Source organism: Colias croceus, chromosome Z, assembly GCF_905220415.1.
Source record: "Colias croceus chromosome Z, ilColCroc2.1".
Taxonomy (NCBI): Eukaryota; Metazoa; Arthropoda; class Insecta; order Lepidoptera; family Pieridae; genus Colias; species Colias croceus.
The window spans coordinates 4,455,019-4,473,525 of NC_059568.1; the positions used below are offsets into that span (position 1 = coordinate 4,455,019).

An 18,507-nucleotide genomic window follows, 5' to 3' on the forward strand; every position below is an offset into this window, starting at 1 on the left:
TTGAGTGGAATTTGTAATTTATTGTTTTAGTGAACATAAACTGTTTTGTACCGTATAAAGATTGGTTAACTGTGGAATAGAACAAAAAGTTTACTTTTTAATACGTACGACCATTATTAGAAAAACATTATTCACGTTCACCGAATTACCTACAGATACAAATAATCGTAGTTTGTAAATTATTGTGTGAATTGTAAGGAATAGAGCTTCGCCAGATGCTACGCGATGTTATCTGTCCCGTGACATTTTAGTATTGGCACAGATATAATACTATACTAGTATTAGCATAATCGATGCGAATTATAAATTATACCGGATCGTGACACGACGGGACTGCAAATGCTTCTGTTTAATTAAAGCCCTTTTTCAAAGTACTACATGCAATTATTTAACCACTTAATTTTTGACAGAATGAAGGATATCTTTACCGTCGAGTAAACGATGTTCTCTTTTTGGTTATACTCGAACATTTCGGAAATGTTCTTTGATGTTGCAGATTTTTCAGTAAGGTTTGTTAGTCAGTAAATATTTTTTTATTTATATTTTGAATTTGTTTTTATACGAATATTTAACTCATCGGCGGCACATCAGTCATCATTTGCTTATCGTGATAAATAAATCTAATATTTGATTCTGCTACTCGTATTTGTAACACCTTTTTGTTGTTGTTTTTGTTGTCTTTTTTCCTACACTTTAAATTTATATAATTCAATATAATGATAAAAAATTTATTGAAAAACTTTAACTCGGTCAAGGTTGAGTTCAATTTTGTTTTTACGTACCTACCAAATAAAAATATAGCACCTGTTTTGTGAATCACCTTTGTTCACTAATTATTATTCAGTCTTCTTCATTACAATACCAAATGTAAATGGCAGGAAATTTTGTTATATTATGATTTTAAAATAATCCTTAATACAGAAAAAACGATATAATGTCATGTAGCGGCAATATTATATATGATATAGATCAGTCAAAGAAAAACCCGCACAGTTCCCGTTCCCGTGGGTTTTCTGGGATAAAACCTATCCTATGACCTTTCTCGAATATCAAAATATCTCTATACCAAATTTCATGCAAATTGGTTCAGTAGTTAAGGCGTGATTGAGTAACAGACAGACAGACAGAGTTACTTTTGCATTTATAATATGTATTAAAGTATGGAATATGGATTGGTTAAGCCGTTTTGGAGGAAAACTTGAAATAATGCGCATTTACTTAGTTACCTATCAAATCCAAAAAATGAATTAGTGTACCTATACTTTGAATTTAAATATACAAGTAATGTAATACTTATAAAAATTTACATTACTTTTATTTAAACATGCTAACAATGTGTTAAAAAATTTATAATTTTCGTAAATTTAGGTACGTTTTAAAAAGCATCACTATTATATTAAGCCAATTGTTGTGTTTCGAATCGTCAGGTCAAAAGTTTGTGAAGAAGAATGTATGAAATACTAAAAATACGAAAGAATCATCACATATAAAAAGGTACTTGGGGATTGTTAAACTTTCATTTCATTTCATTCATCAAGATAATAAATAAAACACAAAGTATATCAATAAAATTTATTAAAATGATTAGAAAAATATTACAAATAGTTGTAAATAACAAAAGCGTACTTTAATATTATAACAATTAGCTTGTTTAAAAATTTAAAAGCGAATTGAAAAGTTGTTTATATATAAGTATTTTTAATACGCTTGAATGAAATTTTCTTTCAATGTTACATTATGAAGTATTTATTTCGAATCTCTATATATCGAAGTATAATTATAACACAATCAATCACATGTAGTCACTATTTTATTAAATTCCCCATTATCATCATCATCAGCTAAAATAACTGCATAGCTATTCTTCAGAGACGCAATTTGACTTTGCAGCGTTCGCAGGCGAATCTCAGCCATTTCAAAATTCTCTTGCAAATTGTTGATTTGTAGATTCATTCGTTGTCGAATCTGAAATTGGAAAACTGATTAGTATTGTAATTAATTTGATATTACAAGGAAATTCTTAATGGGGAATAAAGGATCTTATAGTATAGTATCCGTCTTTCACTTTTTAATTTATTATGCACCACTGTTCACCATACTCAGCATTTGTCCTAGTCGTTTGGGTTGCCTTGCAGATAAGGCGCCCTCTGTACATTTTTAAATAAGTTAATAAGTGTTTTAAATTGTCCTTTAAGGTGTACAATAAATAATTTTTCATACATTTTTTTCATTCATTCATTTAATCCGTTTAACAGATTATTTATTAGTCTAATAACGTCAAAATAGGGTTAAAAAGAAATAGCAATCGATACTTGTATTCTTGAATGGACAGATAAAATGTTTCTTTTATTTTTTCGAATTAGTAGATAATTAGTCAAGATAAAAATGTATCCTCTGGCGTAATATTATGTATCTTTATATAACTCACTTCTTACATAGTCGCCCATGTTATTACTATTATAAAAGTTATGTTTTCGCTCTTTTAACAAATTACATATTCGATTTAACAAAACTATAATATAACCATCTGATTGTGTAGCGTATAATTTTTAAATTGGTATTTTTAATACATATCATAAATACCAATTCACCATTATTAAAATTGAGTGGAATTTGTAATTTATTGTTTTAGTGAACATAAACTGTTTTGTACCGTATAAAGATTGGTTAACTGTGGAATAGAACAAAAAGTTTACTTTTTAATACGTACGACCATTATTAGAAAAACATTATTCACGTTCACCGAATTACCTACAGATACAAATAATCGTAGTTTGTAAATTATTGTGTGAATTGTAAGGAATAGAGCTTCGCCAGATGCTACGCGATGTTATCTGTCCCGTGACATTTTAGTATTGGCACAGATATAATACTATACTAGTATTAGCATAATCGATGCGAATTATAAATTATACCGGATCGTGACACGACGGGACTGCAAATGCTTCTGTTTAATTAAAGCCCTTTTTCAAAGTACTACATGCAATTATTTAACCACTTAATTTTTGACAGAATGAAGGATATCTTTACCGTCGAGTAAACGATGTTCTCTTTTTGGTTATACTCGAACATTTCGGAAATGTTCTTTGATGTTGCAGATTTTTCAGTAAGGTTTGTTAGTCAGTAAATATTTTTTTATTTATATTTTGAATTTGTTTTCTTTACATTGAATTCTATGGTTCCAAATATTATTTTTTCATGTGTAGATATTAATGAAAAAGTGGTAAGTATCAAAAATAAACATAACAGTAACAACAGTACTTCAAAATTAATAATGCGCATGCATATTATCTTCGCTAATTGTCCTATTTCCAAAATCACCCGAATCACTCCGAATCATTGAATCGTAAGTGCCCTAAACAATGCACTTGCATTTTGCACCTTGTTCAAAAGAAATAGGAGTCAATTCAGAGTCATACACAATCGAAAACAATTCAGGCGATAGGTGACGGTAGCCTGTCAGTCAAAAAATTCAAAAATCCGTCAGTCGTCTTTACACATATATTGGTGGTGACCGCACGTATTATCTCTGTGTAGAATTATAAAGAGCTGCTGTTACATACCCTTCTTTGTTTTGTTTCATAGTTTAATTTTCCAATAAAATAATTATTTACACAGGTAGCAGATAGCAGTGGAGAAAGAGAAAATTAATAAGATCATAATGAAAGTTCTGATCATTCTACGATATCAGAAATAGAGATAATCCCTGATTCTGTAAATCCTTTGGACTGAGATTTTAATGATTAGATTTCTACAATTTTAATGTAAACCAGTGTTTGAAAATCATTTTTTTTAAATATAAACTTTGTCTTATTTTAACATTCCATACATCCATCATTACACCAGCTTCAATAAGACACTTTAATAGTTCTTAGTATAGAATTTTCCGAGTAATCAATTCAAATATAATATATTCGCAATCGTGTGGCTTATCCTCGCTAATAACTAAGATTGAATTATCAAAAAAATTTCGTTACTTATCTCTTTTTATAAAATCACAATAAAACTCATAATTCTAATATACTATGCATGAAGAAAATACATTTAACCACTCTATATATATTATATCGTCTTCGGAGGCTCGGGGAATATGACAGTTGCCGAACAGTGACGAATTTTTCTATGCGCATTAAATCAGTTTGGGAGAACTGTATAAACTTATTGGAAATCTAACAATAGCTTAATAACTACCTATACAAAGAATACATAAACGTTATATTTATTTATCATAGCGTAAAAATTAACCAAATGATATATTAAAAAAAAAATTGTGCGTTATCGCTTTTTATAAGAATTTATCTTTAACAGTATGTAGGTACATAGAAATGGAACTGTTTGGAGATTTTGTAGATAATTATTTGCCAACCTGCGCTTAGCCAGAATGGTGGATTATGGTCATTATGATCATTAGAGCTTTCTGTAATCAGGGTGCACACTATATAATATAACATTATGGCGTATTGTCAAATATAATATATTTTACTAGATTTCCGCCCACGGGTTCGTCCGCGTTTTCAAAGAAAAACCCGCATAGTTCCCGTTCCTGTGGGATTTCAGGGATAAAAATAGCCTGTATCTTATTCCGGGTCTTCAGCTGCCTACGTACTAAATTTAATTGTAATCGGTTCAGTAGTATTTGCATGAAAGAGTAACAAACATCCATCCATGCATCCATTCATCCATCCCACCTTAAAAACTTTCGCATTTCTTAAATTAGTAGGATTTATATTTATATTAAATTTTTAGCTGCATATTCCAACATGAAACTTCTCTGTTATTAGAATAGATCCAGCAATTATGAGTGTTGTTAAACTTGAACGTTTATTAGCTAAGTCACGGCAAATGTATGTAAATGTTAAAAGTATAAATCAGATCAAGTAGAATTTAAGGTCAGCACTTGCCGTTTGTTAACATTACGGAATCATAATAAAAAGCAATATTTTAATAGTTCAATTGAAAAAAAGACAAGGAAAATAAAACTTTTTTTGTGATCAAATAGAAAACGAATCGACGTAATTGAAAACATCTTAATATATTCTAGAAGACCCGTCAAACTCATTCAACACACGCACACGTATAACCATGCGCTCTAAGACGCACACATACACCCACACTCTCGAAGGCAATCACATGAGCCCAGGCACCCACAAGTACACCCACACACACTCGCACACACGTGTCTGGCACGCTCTGCAGTCTGCACTGCGCGCGGCACCGTATCAGCTGCCGCTCCAGCTCCGATACATATCTGGTTCTGTATGTAAACCACACACACACACGTGTCCCGACCCACCTCATCCCGCTCCTTCTGGCACGCTCTGCACTGCGCGCGGCACCGTATCAGCTGCCGCTCCAGCTCCGATACATATCTGGTTCTGTATGTAAACCACACACACACACGTGTCCCGACCCACCTCATCCCGCTCCTTCTGGCACGCTCTGCACTGCGCGCGGCACCGTATCAGCTGCCGCTCCAGCTCCGATACATATCTGGTTCTGTATGTAAACCACACACACACACGTGTCCCGACCCACCTCATCCCGCTCCTTCTGGCACGCTCTGCACTGCGCGCGGCACCGTATCAGCTGCCGCTCCAGCTCCGATACATATCTGGTTCTGTATGTAAACCACACACACACACGTGTCCCGACCCACCTCATCCCGCTCCTTCTGGCACGCTCTGCACTGCGCGCGGCTCTGTATCAGCTGCCGCTCCAGCTCCGATATCTGGCTCTGCATGTACCGCCGCATCGATTCAGATCGTTCCTTGTTACGGGTCAATGTTCTGGAACTTTCCACGCGCATCTCTTCCAGGTCCTTGATGAGGATCGCGCATTCGGACGCCTTTTCTTTGTAACGGGTCTCCAGCTGTACCAGTTTCTCTTCGAGTCGCAGCACTTTACATCTGAGAAAATGAAAATCAATGGAGTCAAACAATTATAGAACTGCCTTGTGAGTTGTGATAATGTAATTCCTGATAGCTTTTTGACATTTTTAAACGTAAATAGAATCTCATCGACCTATTTGCATAAATAACACTGAAGTGAGTCAATAATACTATAAACGTAATGATAAAACTCTACAATTCAAAAAAATATTTTAATTGAAAATTATAAACAAAATTACAATCAAATCACTTACTTCAAATCATCCACATTATTGTTTAATACGGCTATATCTTGGTTCTTTACATCCAACTCCAATTTAGTTTCTTTACTCTCTTCGATGAGCTTTGACTTTTCAATCCTTTCAGCATTTAGGTTGTTCACTGCTATAACAAGCTGAAAGAGCTTTTAAGTAAGTAAGCGTTTTAAGTAAGATAACAGCTAAAATTTATCTGTATGTTCTCTTATATATTGACAGGATTTTCAATACATTAGCGGCATGTGCAACATTGTTGTGAACTTGAAGCACTAAAAAAATATATTTGTAAATTAGATAGTATAATAAATATTTCCAATATTTCTTAATACCTTTCAAAAAATTGTACCCCCAATTTTTACCCCATAATTTTTTTTTTACATAAGTTTTAACTTAGGTTAAGGATAATAAATTATCGAACAAAACATCAATAATTAGTCATGTTGGGATTCATAAAAAAAAATTGAAATTTCCAAAATAACAGTTTTAAACTTCGAGGAAAAATGTAACGGAAACATTTTGCATTAAAAAACTGTAAGTAAAAAATATATGTTCAATTGTTGTTTCAAGAAACCCCTGATAAACGTGGTGTCTCCGTACGGAAGATAATTTGTCATGTAACGCAAGATTATTATTTGCACTGGGGTTTTTCGGAAATCGATTTATTTTTATTCATAATCATATTTATCATTCTGCATTCAAGGTCATTGATCAGTTATAAATTATTAGTACCTATTTATATGTTTTTATATTATTAAGGTAGGTCATTTCGTTAATAATAATGTGTAGGTATTATAAATAAATAAAAATGAATCGCCAAATTTGTAACTAAGCGTAGGTAAATTCGATAATGGTACGACCAATTCGGCTAAGTGTTTTTACGTGTTTGATAAAGCAAAGATAGTTCTTAAAGAGAGAAAAATAAGAATAACACTTTTGTTTTCACTCTGTTCGCGAGAAGTACGTACCTAAGCTATATATACGACGGGCGAAGCCGGGGCGGAACAAAAGTCCTTTAATATAGGCGTTTCTCATACCGCGCCATCTGGTCTGCACATGAGTTAGTACAAGAACTAATAAGCATAACACGAACAGAGCTTTGTCATATAATATTTTTGCTGCAGGAGGTGGTGAACCCCCCTATATTAAACTTACAGATAATGCATGAAATGTGAAGAAAAACAGTTCTCTATTCGAGAAATATTTGAAAATTGTATGAAAGTTAATTTTTATACCTAGTCCCTTACTCCATCATACGATTTTTAATACCTAAAAGGCAGTGCATCTCCAACAAGTATTTGAGGATTCTAATTAGAACTTATTAACTAAACGCAAAGTTTAGTTAATAAGTTCAAATTTTGAACTAACATAATATTATATTATAGGTACGTTATTGAAGTGAAACTTCTTTATCGGGGTTGGACAAAAATTTAGTGTAACATTTTTGCGTTACGCTGTAGGCGTGACATTTTTGCGTTACGCCGTAGGCGTGACATTTTTGCGTTACGCGCCAACTTTTTCTTATCCCTAAGTTTCACTTCTTACGTGTGTACTCTAGTACACGCACACATTTTTTATTTATTAAGTACCGTCACACTCGTACACTTTATTTACCTATATCTTAATAATGCATTGTCATTAATACAATATAAAAATTTCGAGATATAATTATTCTACGGATTTATCGCCTCATTCTTATTTACTCGTTAAAAGCGACTAAGTAAATAAATGGTATAGTAACTCTATGTCTGTTTATCGGTCTGTTTGTCTATCTATTATCCGCTCCTAAACCACTTCACCGATTTAAATGAAATTTGGTACACATAATATGGTTTTCTTCCCGGAAATCGCACGGCAACTTTAACTATGCAGATTTTTCTTTGACAATTCGGGCGAATCTTCGGACTGAAACCTAGAAACTATTTAAATTATTATTTTAAAAATATAACCATAAATGCTAAAAAGTAATGACCGCCTCCTTGGTACAGTGGTTGACGCGTGAGCGTAGCACCGAGGGGTCCTGGATCCGATTCCCGGTGGAGACGAAGAAAAAAAATGTCTCGGTCTGGTAGGACACAGAAGGCTGATCACCTACTTGTCTCTTAAGAAAATTAATCAGTGAAACAGATGTACTTCTTGTACATCTTCCCCTTACTTTTTAAAAAGTAGGTACCTAATCTATCCATCCATCCAGCCCGGATAAGTCCACTGTTGGACGTAGGCCTCCCCCATACTGTGCCACAGTTGCCGATCTTTGGCTTTGCTTAACCATCTGCGCCCAGCTGTCTTAACTATATCATCCGACCATCTAGTGGGAGGGCGTCCAACAGTGCGCCGTCCGGATCTTGGTCGCCATTCAAGGACCTGTATTCCCCAACGAGCATCGGTCCTGCGGGCTATGTGGCCTGCCCACTGCCATTTTAGTTTGGAGATTCTGAGAGCAATGTCAGTTACCTTCGTTCAACTGCGAATTTCCGTATTACGGATCTTGTCGCGCAGCGAAATTCCGAGCATTGCTCCTAATCTATACCTACATATAATAAATCTGTAGAAGGGTCAATTCTGTACATTGAAAATATTGAAAAAATAAATAGCAGGGGGTGTTACTGGATCGATACCAAACCCAATGTGATTAAAAAGTTTTTTGTCTGTCTGTATGTGAAGGCGTCACGTGAAAAGTAACGGTTCGATTTCGATGAAACTTGGTATAATTATACCTTATTATCCTGGGCGTAAAATAGGATACTTTTTATCCCGTAAAAATACGTAGAAAAAAAAATCTTAATTTTTCCGCGCGGACGGAGTCGCGGGCGGAAGGTAGTGAGCAAATAAACATTGAGGACCTTCTCTTTAACTTTGTGTAGTTCTGTTGAAAGCTGGTGCGAGTTTTCTTCAGCCAACTTTTGCAGCTGCCTTGCTTCTTGCAGCTGTATTTGAGCACCTTTTAGCAAATCTGGTAAAGGAGCCAATTCTTGTAGCTTCTCCTGGAACTGCATCTGTATGACGCAAAATTATAAAATGTATTTTAAAGACGGTAAACATGTGATAGAGGATGTCGGGAGAACGTAGTTTACTATTAAAAATCATTTTATAATACCTACGTTTTTCTACTGATCGATATCTATTACATTAAACATCTAGTTTAAAGTAGTTATGACTAAGTAATAGAATATAGTCTTCTTATAATCATTTTTACTTTATGCAATAAAGTTTATTTAAACAAAATGAAATAAAATATTGTTTGTATATAGAATTAAAATGCAGGTCTCTTAAATGTTATTTTAACCACGTACATGATTTTGTATAAAATGGAGTAGTGAAATGAAAAAGAGGAATTTAACCCATCCAATTCTATATCATATCACATAGAATTGGATGGGCACGAATATCACAACATACTAAAATTTTTTGATACTATACCTTCATCTTTTGTATTTCTATTTGTATTTGATCGGAAACTTGTTTATTGTCGTATTCGATTAAATCCAACTGTCGTTTCAGTTCCTCGACTTGCTGTTGTGCTTGAAGATACTGTGGTCAATGAAATATTATGAATACTTAGAAACTTAAACCTATCATTATCAATAAACTGTGAGCCGGTTATAAATCCCTTAATATAATTGGTAGCGACACGAATGAAAATGAAAATGTTATCAGTAACAAAAACTCAGAGGGAGGAACTAAATTGCTATAGCATCACGAATGATGAATAAGCAAAATTGTAGTATTATTAGTTTTGGAAAAACATCAGTGCAAAAATGATCTTGATTCCTTCGATGACTTATGAACACATAGGTAGGTAATATTTATTAACGTCCAATGATCTTATGACAAAAGAAATAGAGCAAAGGGTAGCAAGTTCTTGGAAACGATTTTGGTCCTTGAAAAATATTTTTAAAAACGACGACATCTGCCAGACATTAAAGAGTAAGGTTTTTGATACATGCATACGCCCAGTGATGACTTATGGTTGCCAAACATGGTGTTTAACCAAAAAACAGTTACAAAAATTAAAGGTGTGCCAACAAGGAATGGAGAGAAGCATGTTAAAAATTAAAAGACGCGACAGAGTAAAAATAACTAATATTAGAAAAAAGACGAAATTGCATAGCATTGTGAAGACAGTCAAATCTCTAAAGTGGCGTTGGACAGGGCATATAATGAGGAATAAACAAGGAAAGTGGACTAAAGATCTCTTGGAATGGTATCCCAGGGAAGGAAAAAGGAACCGAGGGAGACAAAAAATTAGATGGGAGGATGATTTAAAGGAAATTGTAGGAGGAGCGACCTGGAGAAGAATAGCACTTCAAAGGCAATCATGGAAGAGTTTGGAGGAGGCTTTTGTCGAAAGGCAAGCAAGATACCCAGAAGAAACCTAGTTAAGCTATTAAATTATTATTACTTGTAAATATCTTGCAATAAAGGCTTTCATTCATTCATTCAATCTACGATTAATGAAGTCGTAGGTTCTTATAATAATTTCTTTACTTTTTTCTTTGTAATGACGCACTTACTAATAATTCAATCAATAATATTTTTATATGCAAAAAATCTTCTAATAAATTACAGTTTCGATAAAAAAGGAACGTTAACATTAATTTAGTTTTCATCTTAGCTTAGCTTAGCATAGTGCCCTTACGCACTAGCGGTTAACCGCGGGGGCGGCTAACCGCGCGATTAGCCGCTTTCCCAATTTTAATATTATGCAACCGCTTATGATTGTACGCACTAATCATAAAAGCGGTTGCATAATAAAATGGGACCGCGCGGTTAGCCGCCCCCGCGGTTAACCGTTAGTGCGTAAGGGCACTTAGCTTTATATACTTAGGTAGGTACATTTTTACCCGACTACGGCAAAGCAAAAGGAGGGTTATGATTTTGACAGGCTTACATAATATACCTATCTACCGTAGCACTTCAACAACGTGTGACTACGCCTTTCCAAACATGAAAATTTATCTTTACATAGTGGAATATTGCATACTTCAGAATAGTATTGTATGACATTATTGTCAATTTACAACGAAGGCATCTTGGTAGAGTCTACTGTGTCCATTTACTTGCAACTACATTAGCAACTTTGTTCAGTTCAGTATTCCGAAATCTTGTTTTATACTTTTTCATCGCCGGTTATTGTCGTAGTTGGGTTTTAGTTTTTTTCACTTTATATTATTATTAAGAGGTTTTATAACAATCACTATAGTTTATAGTTTGTATTATATATTTATACTTATTATTGACTAGCTGTGCCCGCGGTTTCACCCACATTGCTCCGCTCCTGTTGGTCCTAAGGTGATGAATGATGATATATATAGCCTATAACCATCCTCGATAAATGGGCTATCTAACACCGAAACAATTTTACAAATCGGACCAGTAGTTCCTGAGACTAAAACGTTCAAACAAACAAACAAACTCTTTAGCTTTATAATATTAGTATAGATAGACTAGGTACATTAAAATTTACCTTAATTCGATAATCTTGTAACTGGTCATTTTTCTCAGTAATAGTAACTTTCATTTCTTCAGCCTCTTCTTCCATGTCTCTTATTTTGTTTTTCAAAGTTGTAACTTCTTCGTTTGATTTTTTTCGTGAGTCCTAAAACGTTTTAAGGATGTTGTATGGAATAATATGATAACTAACACTTACAATGTAAGGCATACTACAAACAGGCTAATTTGATCAATTTCATAAAATTAGGTCAATAGGATTTTCTTAATTATAAGGCCAAAGTATTTGACCTGAATATAAATTGAAGTTTTAAATGCAAGAATTTGCAGGCACTGCATGCCCTATAGCACAAAATACGGTAGGTATATTATATGCAATAAGCAAAAGTTGTCTTTCAGAACACCCTAAGATTAAGAGCTACGAAATAACTATTTTAATGGTTATCTAATCACAACATAGTACCTACCTATAAAACCAAGTCGCTGTGAGTGTCTGTCCGTACCTAGGTATGCTTAAATCTTTACGATAATTTACTAAGCACGCAACGGACTTGTGTTTGCTAGTTGTTACGATATTTTATGAAATTATTTACATATCGAATATGTCTGAAAATCATCCAAAATCTATGTATTCATACCCCTAAACTCTAAAAAATAAGAGTACCTATACCTAACAGAACAAAGTTAAGGTCAGCTACCTAGTCTCTTAGCAAAATTTCATATTTTACCTCAACAATGCAAACATTGCAGATCGTATTCAGTTTCGATTCTAAATCTTTCAATTTCCCTTCATACTTCTCTCTTTCGAACCGTTCTTCGTCCGCCGCATTTTTCGCTCTGATTAACTCTTCCCGAAGTTTTGATATCTATGAATAGATGAAATAAATAAAACCAAAGTCTACAACATGGTTACATGCTTACAAAAATAAACATCAATACCAATAATATTTTTCTTTATTTTGTAATGCATAATTACCTGTGGTATTCTGGTACAGTCCTGTTGAGTTTTCGTAGTCTCCACGTATGTAGGATCCGACTTAACAGGATCCTAAAAATATAAAATATTGTAACTATGCTAATGCAGAACGTAGTTGTAATATTTATTGATTCAACGTCTGTTTGAGATCAGTTTTAATAGACCATGTTGTTTGTGTTTGTATTGAATGTTATATGGCACAAAAAAAATAATGATTCTTCAAACTTATCAAAAGGCACCGAAACAATTAATTTGACCCGTAACTAACTGTTAAATTGATACATTTACAAACCATTTATTGAAGATAGAGAAAACACAAACATACTCGACACGTTTAAAGACTATAACGCAATAATTAAAAAAATAATAATTTTAAACAATGAACGGGAAACTGTATTAACTATTAATATTATAGGTAACTAACTTTACCTACATTAAAATTTCCGAGGTAAATAATTACCTAACAATTTTGAGTCGTAATATTTTATGTCGTCCAACAAGGTTACTTCACCTAGACCTAAAACTATAGGTAACTTCAAGTAAATCATTCGTAGCAAAAACGGTTTGAACACAAAAAAAAAAACAATTTTATATTTATTGCAGTAGAGATTCTACTTATTTGTAAGAAACTAGTTAGCAAGTAAGTAATCAATTGTAGCACAGAAATAGTGTCAATAAAAACAAATTTGTAGCAAATTACGAAATTTTTATATCCGCCTAAAGCGCCAAATTAAGGCATGTCATACACTACTATTAATAAAAACATTTAAAAATAAATAATAAGCGTGAAGAACATAATGAAGATTACGGCCCTAAAGTTTTTTTTTTAGGTTTGAATAATTTTAAGAGCGTGCGCCAAATTGAGGCATAAAAAATTTTACCTCACCCTACGAAGACTACATAATATACAAATATTATGTCCTCACATGGTTATATCGAATCTCTTATGTTTTTATTTTTTATTTACGTTTTATTTATGTAATTATTAATGAAATCTTTTAAAGTTTCTTCCAAAACGTGTCTTGATATAAAGCCTTATATTAAAACCTTCAGCTGACAACAGTCTGTAACTGATTATTATCGGCCATTTGTATAAAGGTTTATGAGTCACACGCCCCTTCCATAGGCTCAAAGTAAAGTTCAATAATTAGTTGGTTAGAGACCTTAGAATTTCTGACAAATTCATAAAATAATTCCTCACTCACTCAGGTGATACATATTATATTATTATAAGCTGAGTAGGTATACAATTCTTCTGAAGAACTTTTATGCTTCAGAAAAATTCAAGTTTTTAGGAAATAAGTATAGCGGGGATTTAGCTTTTTCTGTTTCATATGAGTAATTATGATGTACATTTGAAATTCAACGGAAAATGTGTACGTCCTACTTTTACGTCCTACGGCTCAACAGTACCTATAGTATTACCTATATTATCTGTGCTTTTACTAAAATAAACTGTGAACTAACCGGCGAAATAAAGGATTGTTTCCGACTATGTAAATTCCCGCGGTCTCGCCTGAGCGCTGCCAGCTCCATCTGGATTTCCTTCACTTCCCCTTCCATAGCACCAAGCTGTTTTTGCTAAAATCAAGCCATTAGATATGCGCCATATACATACCGTGTCAAATCATAAAACACTGGCGATATTTAAATACCATAAATGTTGTGATTCTGTTTTATATTTCCTCAATTAATGTATACCTAACTACCAAAAGTTTAGAAGAATACCTTTTGTTCGACGTAACTGAACGAAAAGCCTTAGTTAAATACGTCCTCCCAAAGAGAGGAAGTATTTTTCTCAAAAAGTAGATACCTACTTCAGGAGGTCGTGTGATGTAACAGACCGGTATTTTATATAACAGGAAAGCTCATGTGCTGACGCAATATTTAATGACTAGCTTCCGCCCGCGACTCCGTCCGCGCGGATGTCGGTCTTCGCGTGGATGGTTTATGTCTCCATTTTGAGTAACTCTGACAATGACATCTTATAAATATCTATTGGACCCAAATACGGCTAGGCCTATAATAATCGCTACGTGTGTTCGCGGTTCTACAGAACAACGTCTATGGATAAAACTGAATAGAAAAATTAAGATTAAGTAATATTTTTTCTACGTATTTTTCCAGGATAAAAAGTATCCTATTTTACGCCAAGGATAATAAGGTATAATTATACCAAGTTTCAACGAAATCGAACCGTTAGTTTTCACATGATGTCTTCACATTCAGACAGACAGACAGACAGAAAAAAATTTTTTTAATCACATATTTGGGTTTGGTATCGATCCAGTAACACCCCCTGCTATTTTTTTTTTTCAATATTTTCAATGTACAGAATTGACCCCTCTACAGATTTATTATACATGTATTAATACCTAGGTAGATAAGCGTCATCATAATGCAACAAAGAGCCATACCATAATATGATCATGTTGATCACGGAGTATTACTATGTTCTCACTAAGTTCTTTCGTTACCACTACAGGCTTTACGAGGACTATTAATTATATTATTATGAGTGGTACCTACGACCTAGTATGCCTAGTACTTGTATACGTAGTATATTATTATTAGTCTGTGCTAGTACCTACCTCTCATAGCAAAAATGTAATTATTATTAACGTTTCGCAGGTTTCAGATAAAGATGAGACAGATGGACACCTAACCTTAATCGAGAGCATACTGCAAGTTGCAACAAAGTAGAAAAGAGCAAACATACCTACAGCAATAGAAGATTATCACTATAAGTACCTAGCTCCAATGAATGCATGAAAATTGAAAGTATGAAGATGAATAATATGATGATGATGAAGTAGTAGTGTCTACTTAACATTGTTTTATGTAGGTACCTAATTATACTATAATTATTATAATTTTTTAGCTAATTTAATGTGATTTTAATTGCTCTGTAAAAAAATTTAAGAAAATGTCTTTCTACGCTCTTTTAATACTTTCTGGATTCATAATTATTATCTACTAGCGGTCCGCCCCGGCTTCGCCCGGGGTACCTACATGTTTACGTTTTCTCTCCATAAGAACCATCCTCGTACCTACTATAATCTATAAAAAAAGAATTAACGAAATCGGTTCAGCCGTTCTCGAGTTATGCGCTTACCAACACATTTTGTGATTCATTTTTATAGCATAGATTATGTATCTATTTTATATTCTACGTCAGTCTGAAGTCATAGCAATAAAATATAATATTAATGATTAAAATGATACTATTAAGTAAGTACTTAATTATAAATAAATTATTTTGTTTTTTATTGTCCCTTAGTTACAGTGCCATCTATAAAATAGTAGCAACAATAAATGTCCGTATTTATGCAAAATGGAACCACTCGACAAATTTGCTTTTTTCCGTTTCTTGAAGAATACTCATTTAAAAGTGGTCTAAATTCTTATACAAACAAGAACCACATGAATTTTACCTTGGAAACAAGGTATACTAAAAGCAGAAAGGAACCACCAGCAACAACGAATAATACATATGAAGCAAAACCGAACCACAGCACCACGGGACTGCTTTGTTCATACAAATAAACGATATTACTATCATGTCATTATATACAAAACAGATCCGCAGATACTTGGTACCATTATACATTACACATATTTCTATTAATAACAATTATTTTTAATACACAAAATGGAACCAGGTTTCTATGGTATGGTTATGCGTAAAATAAATTCATAATTTAATTGTAATTTTTTATTGCAAAATAAAACCACAAGCATTCGGTTCTATCATGCATAAATAAATATTGTAAAACATCCAGAAACCCATCATCGCTATACGGAACCAAATGCCTTGACTTGTGCACAATGCAGAATGCTTCTCATCTTTAAACAACGTATTTCATTACGTCTTATATAGCTCAAAGTGCAAAACTCCAATTTTTAAAGTAAAACGTCGAACATCTGTCAATATAGGTGACATTCAGCGAAGTATTTCGAATACGTGACGGCCGTTTTTTTTCTCCGCGAAGTAAGTTCTATTGTTTTTGTTAATTACCTTTAAAATTAAATGTGAAAATGTTTAGTAATAAATAAATAAGGAAGCAATTGGAAAAAAAAGCATTGGAGACGAACACCGAAGATAATAATGAAGATACAACGGGTAAGTAGTTTTATTTAATGCATTTAAGTAGGTACTTATTGAATCTATGAGATGCAGGTATGTACGCTTTATCCACTTTTGATTCATTCCCGATTGTGGAGTGATTTTAAAAAGATAGTTCATTAATTAGTAAGTACAAGAGGAATCCTGTGTGGATTTACGTATTTTAACGACACTGTTGTTGTTCACGAAGGCGAGTCGAATTATTAAGAGTCATTTTGTTACGATTCATCTGTCATTGTGAGATGAAACTACTAAACCCTGTTTTAAAATGAACTGTCGATGATCTAGGTACCTACCTACTATTTTGGTAAAATACGTTTAGATTCAGATTCAGAACAGTACATTCAGCGCATATAATAATTTGTTTGATTTTAAAAGTCGCGCTGCCACTGTTTTGAGCGGAACAAGGCCCTAGCCCGCGAAATTGAAAATTTTAACAAGTTTATTTAATTTTTTTTTAGGTTTGGTCACTGTTGCGTGTGATTTTTAGGGTTCCGTACCCAAAAGGTAAAACGAGACCCTATTACTAAGACTCCGCTGTCCGTCTGTCTGTCTGTCCCTCTGTCTCATGAACTGTGATAGTTAGACAGTCGAAATTTTCATAGATGATGTATTTCTGATGCCGTTGTAATAACAAATACTAAAAAACAGAATAAAATAAATATTTAAGAGGCTCCCATACAATAAACCGTGATTTTTTGCCGTTTCTATAGATAATGGTACGGAACTCTTCGTTGCGCGAGTCCGACTCGCACTTAGCCAATTTTTTGTACATAGCGCATGTACCTACAACATACTTAGTCGTCTAGTAGGGACACGGCTTTATAAGAACTAATTATATTTTGCTGTCGCCATATATCTACGTATAATTTTCTTTTTATTACAGAAGATAACGAAGAACCTTATACGTCGATGCCTCTGGAGAAGCTTTCTTCACCTTCAAGCGATATTCAGGCCATATTACATCTCATTCCACAATATGCACAGAGTTTTTATAACAATCTTATTAGTGATGATGCAATAGAAGACCACATAGATGGACTAGACAAGGTGGATTTCGAAATCCAATTTGATGATAACGTCGAATAAACGTCCTCTATATGTATTATTTTATATATCTTTTTAATAAAAGCTTTATTACGATATTATAAATACATAGTTTCATTTATATCATTAAATCCCTGGGTTGTGGTTCTTTTTTGTATAAGAGAAAACCTATCAATTGATAAATGTTAAAAGGAACCACATGCACATTTTCTTAATTATCTAGAAAGTTTAAGAGTATTCAGAACAAATTTATATACACATACTTAAATAAGTAATTTATCAATGAATTTAAATAAAATTAATATTAATTTTACTTCATCTAACAGAGCTGCAAATGTTTTTGTAAATCCTTTGATATCTCAGAAGTGCGTATTTGCTGGTTGGTTCCTTTTTGCTTAAATACGGACAAATGATTTCCCTTGTCCCCGTAAAGACCAGGATTTTCTTAAAGTTCTTTTTGTAACTATATCTAAACTGTAAAGTCATGATAAATCACTAACCAAAATAGATGGCTCCGGATTGCTGTCGATTGGATCGGTCTGATTTTTAAAAGGCCAGTAGTCCGACTGAGGCATTACAAAAATATTAAAAACAATTATAATAAACTAGAAAAGCTCTCAACCAAAATTATAGTAAAATTATAAAATTTATGATCAATCAATCAATGTTTTTCAATATTGATTTAATGATGTGACAGTGTCTAAATTTATTATTTATTGTGTCACCGTGGTACCTAGCCACAGATCTGTACCTAGCGAATTTTAT

General features: G+C 33.2%; 1 protein-coding gene and 1 long non-coding RNA gene across 2 annotated transcripts; one reads left to right on the plus strand and one right to left on the minus strand.

Moving 5' to 3' along the window:
- Positions 1-1,712: 1,712 nt before the first annotated feature.
- On the minus strand, positions 1,713-18,374 carry LOC123705373 (interaptin-like). The gene is made up of 10 exons (XM_045654118.1): positions 18,243-18,374; positions 14,037-14,150; positions 12,570-12,641; positions 12,322-12,459; positions 11,610-11,741; positions 9,563-9,673; positions 8,986-9,138; positions 6,143-6,282; positions 5,657-5,906; positions 1,713-1,965 (listed from the first exon to the last, which is right to left on the minus strand). Exons 1-10 carry the CDS (start codon positions 18,315-18,317, stop codon positions 1,789-1,791), a joined length of 1,362 nt encoding a protein of 453 aa, XP_045510074.1. The 5' UTR covers positions 18,318-18,374; the 3' UTR covers positions 1,713-1,788.
- Positions 16,652-17,847, plus strand: LOC123705374. The gene is made up of 2 exons (XR_006753301.1): positions 16,652-16,692; positions 17,582-17,847. It is a non-coding gene; the product is annotated as an uncharacterized LOC123705374 (long non-coding RNA).
- Positions 18,375-18,507: the final 133 nt, after the last annotated feature.

What these genes read in the sequence shown, in the direction of transcription:
- LOC123705373 (XM_045654118.1), bottom strand. Translation starts at nt 18,317, where the DNA reads ATGCCTCAGTCGGACTACTGGCCTTTTAAAAATCAGACCGATCCAATC. An exon ending in TACAAGATTATCGAATTAAG is followed by an intron (nt 9,674 to 11,609) that starts GTAAATTTTAAT and finishes CATTGACCACAG; the next exon opens with TATCTTCAAGCACAACAGCA. An exon ending in AATAATGTGGATGATTTGAA is followed by an intron (nt 5,907 to 6,142) that starts GTAAGTGATTTG and finishes TCATTTTCTCAG; the next exon opens with ATGTAAAGTGCTGCGACTCG.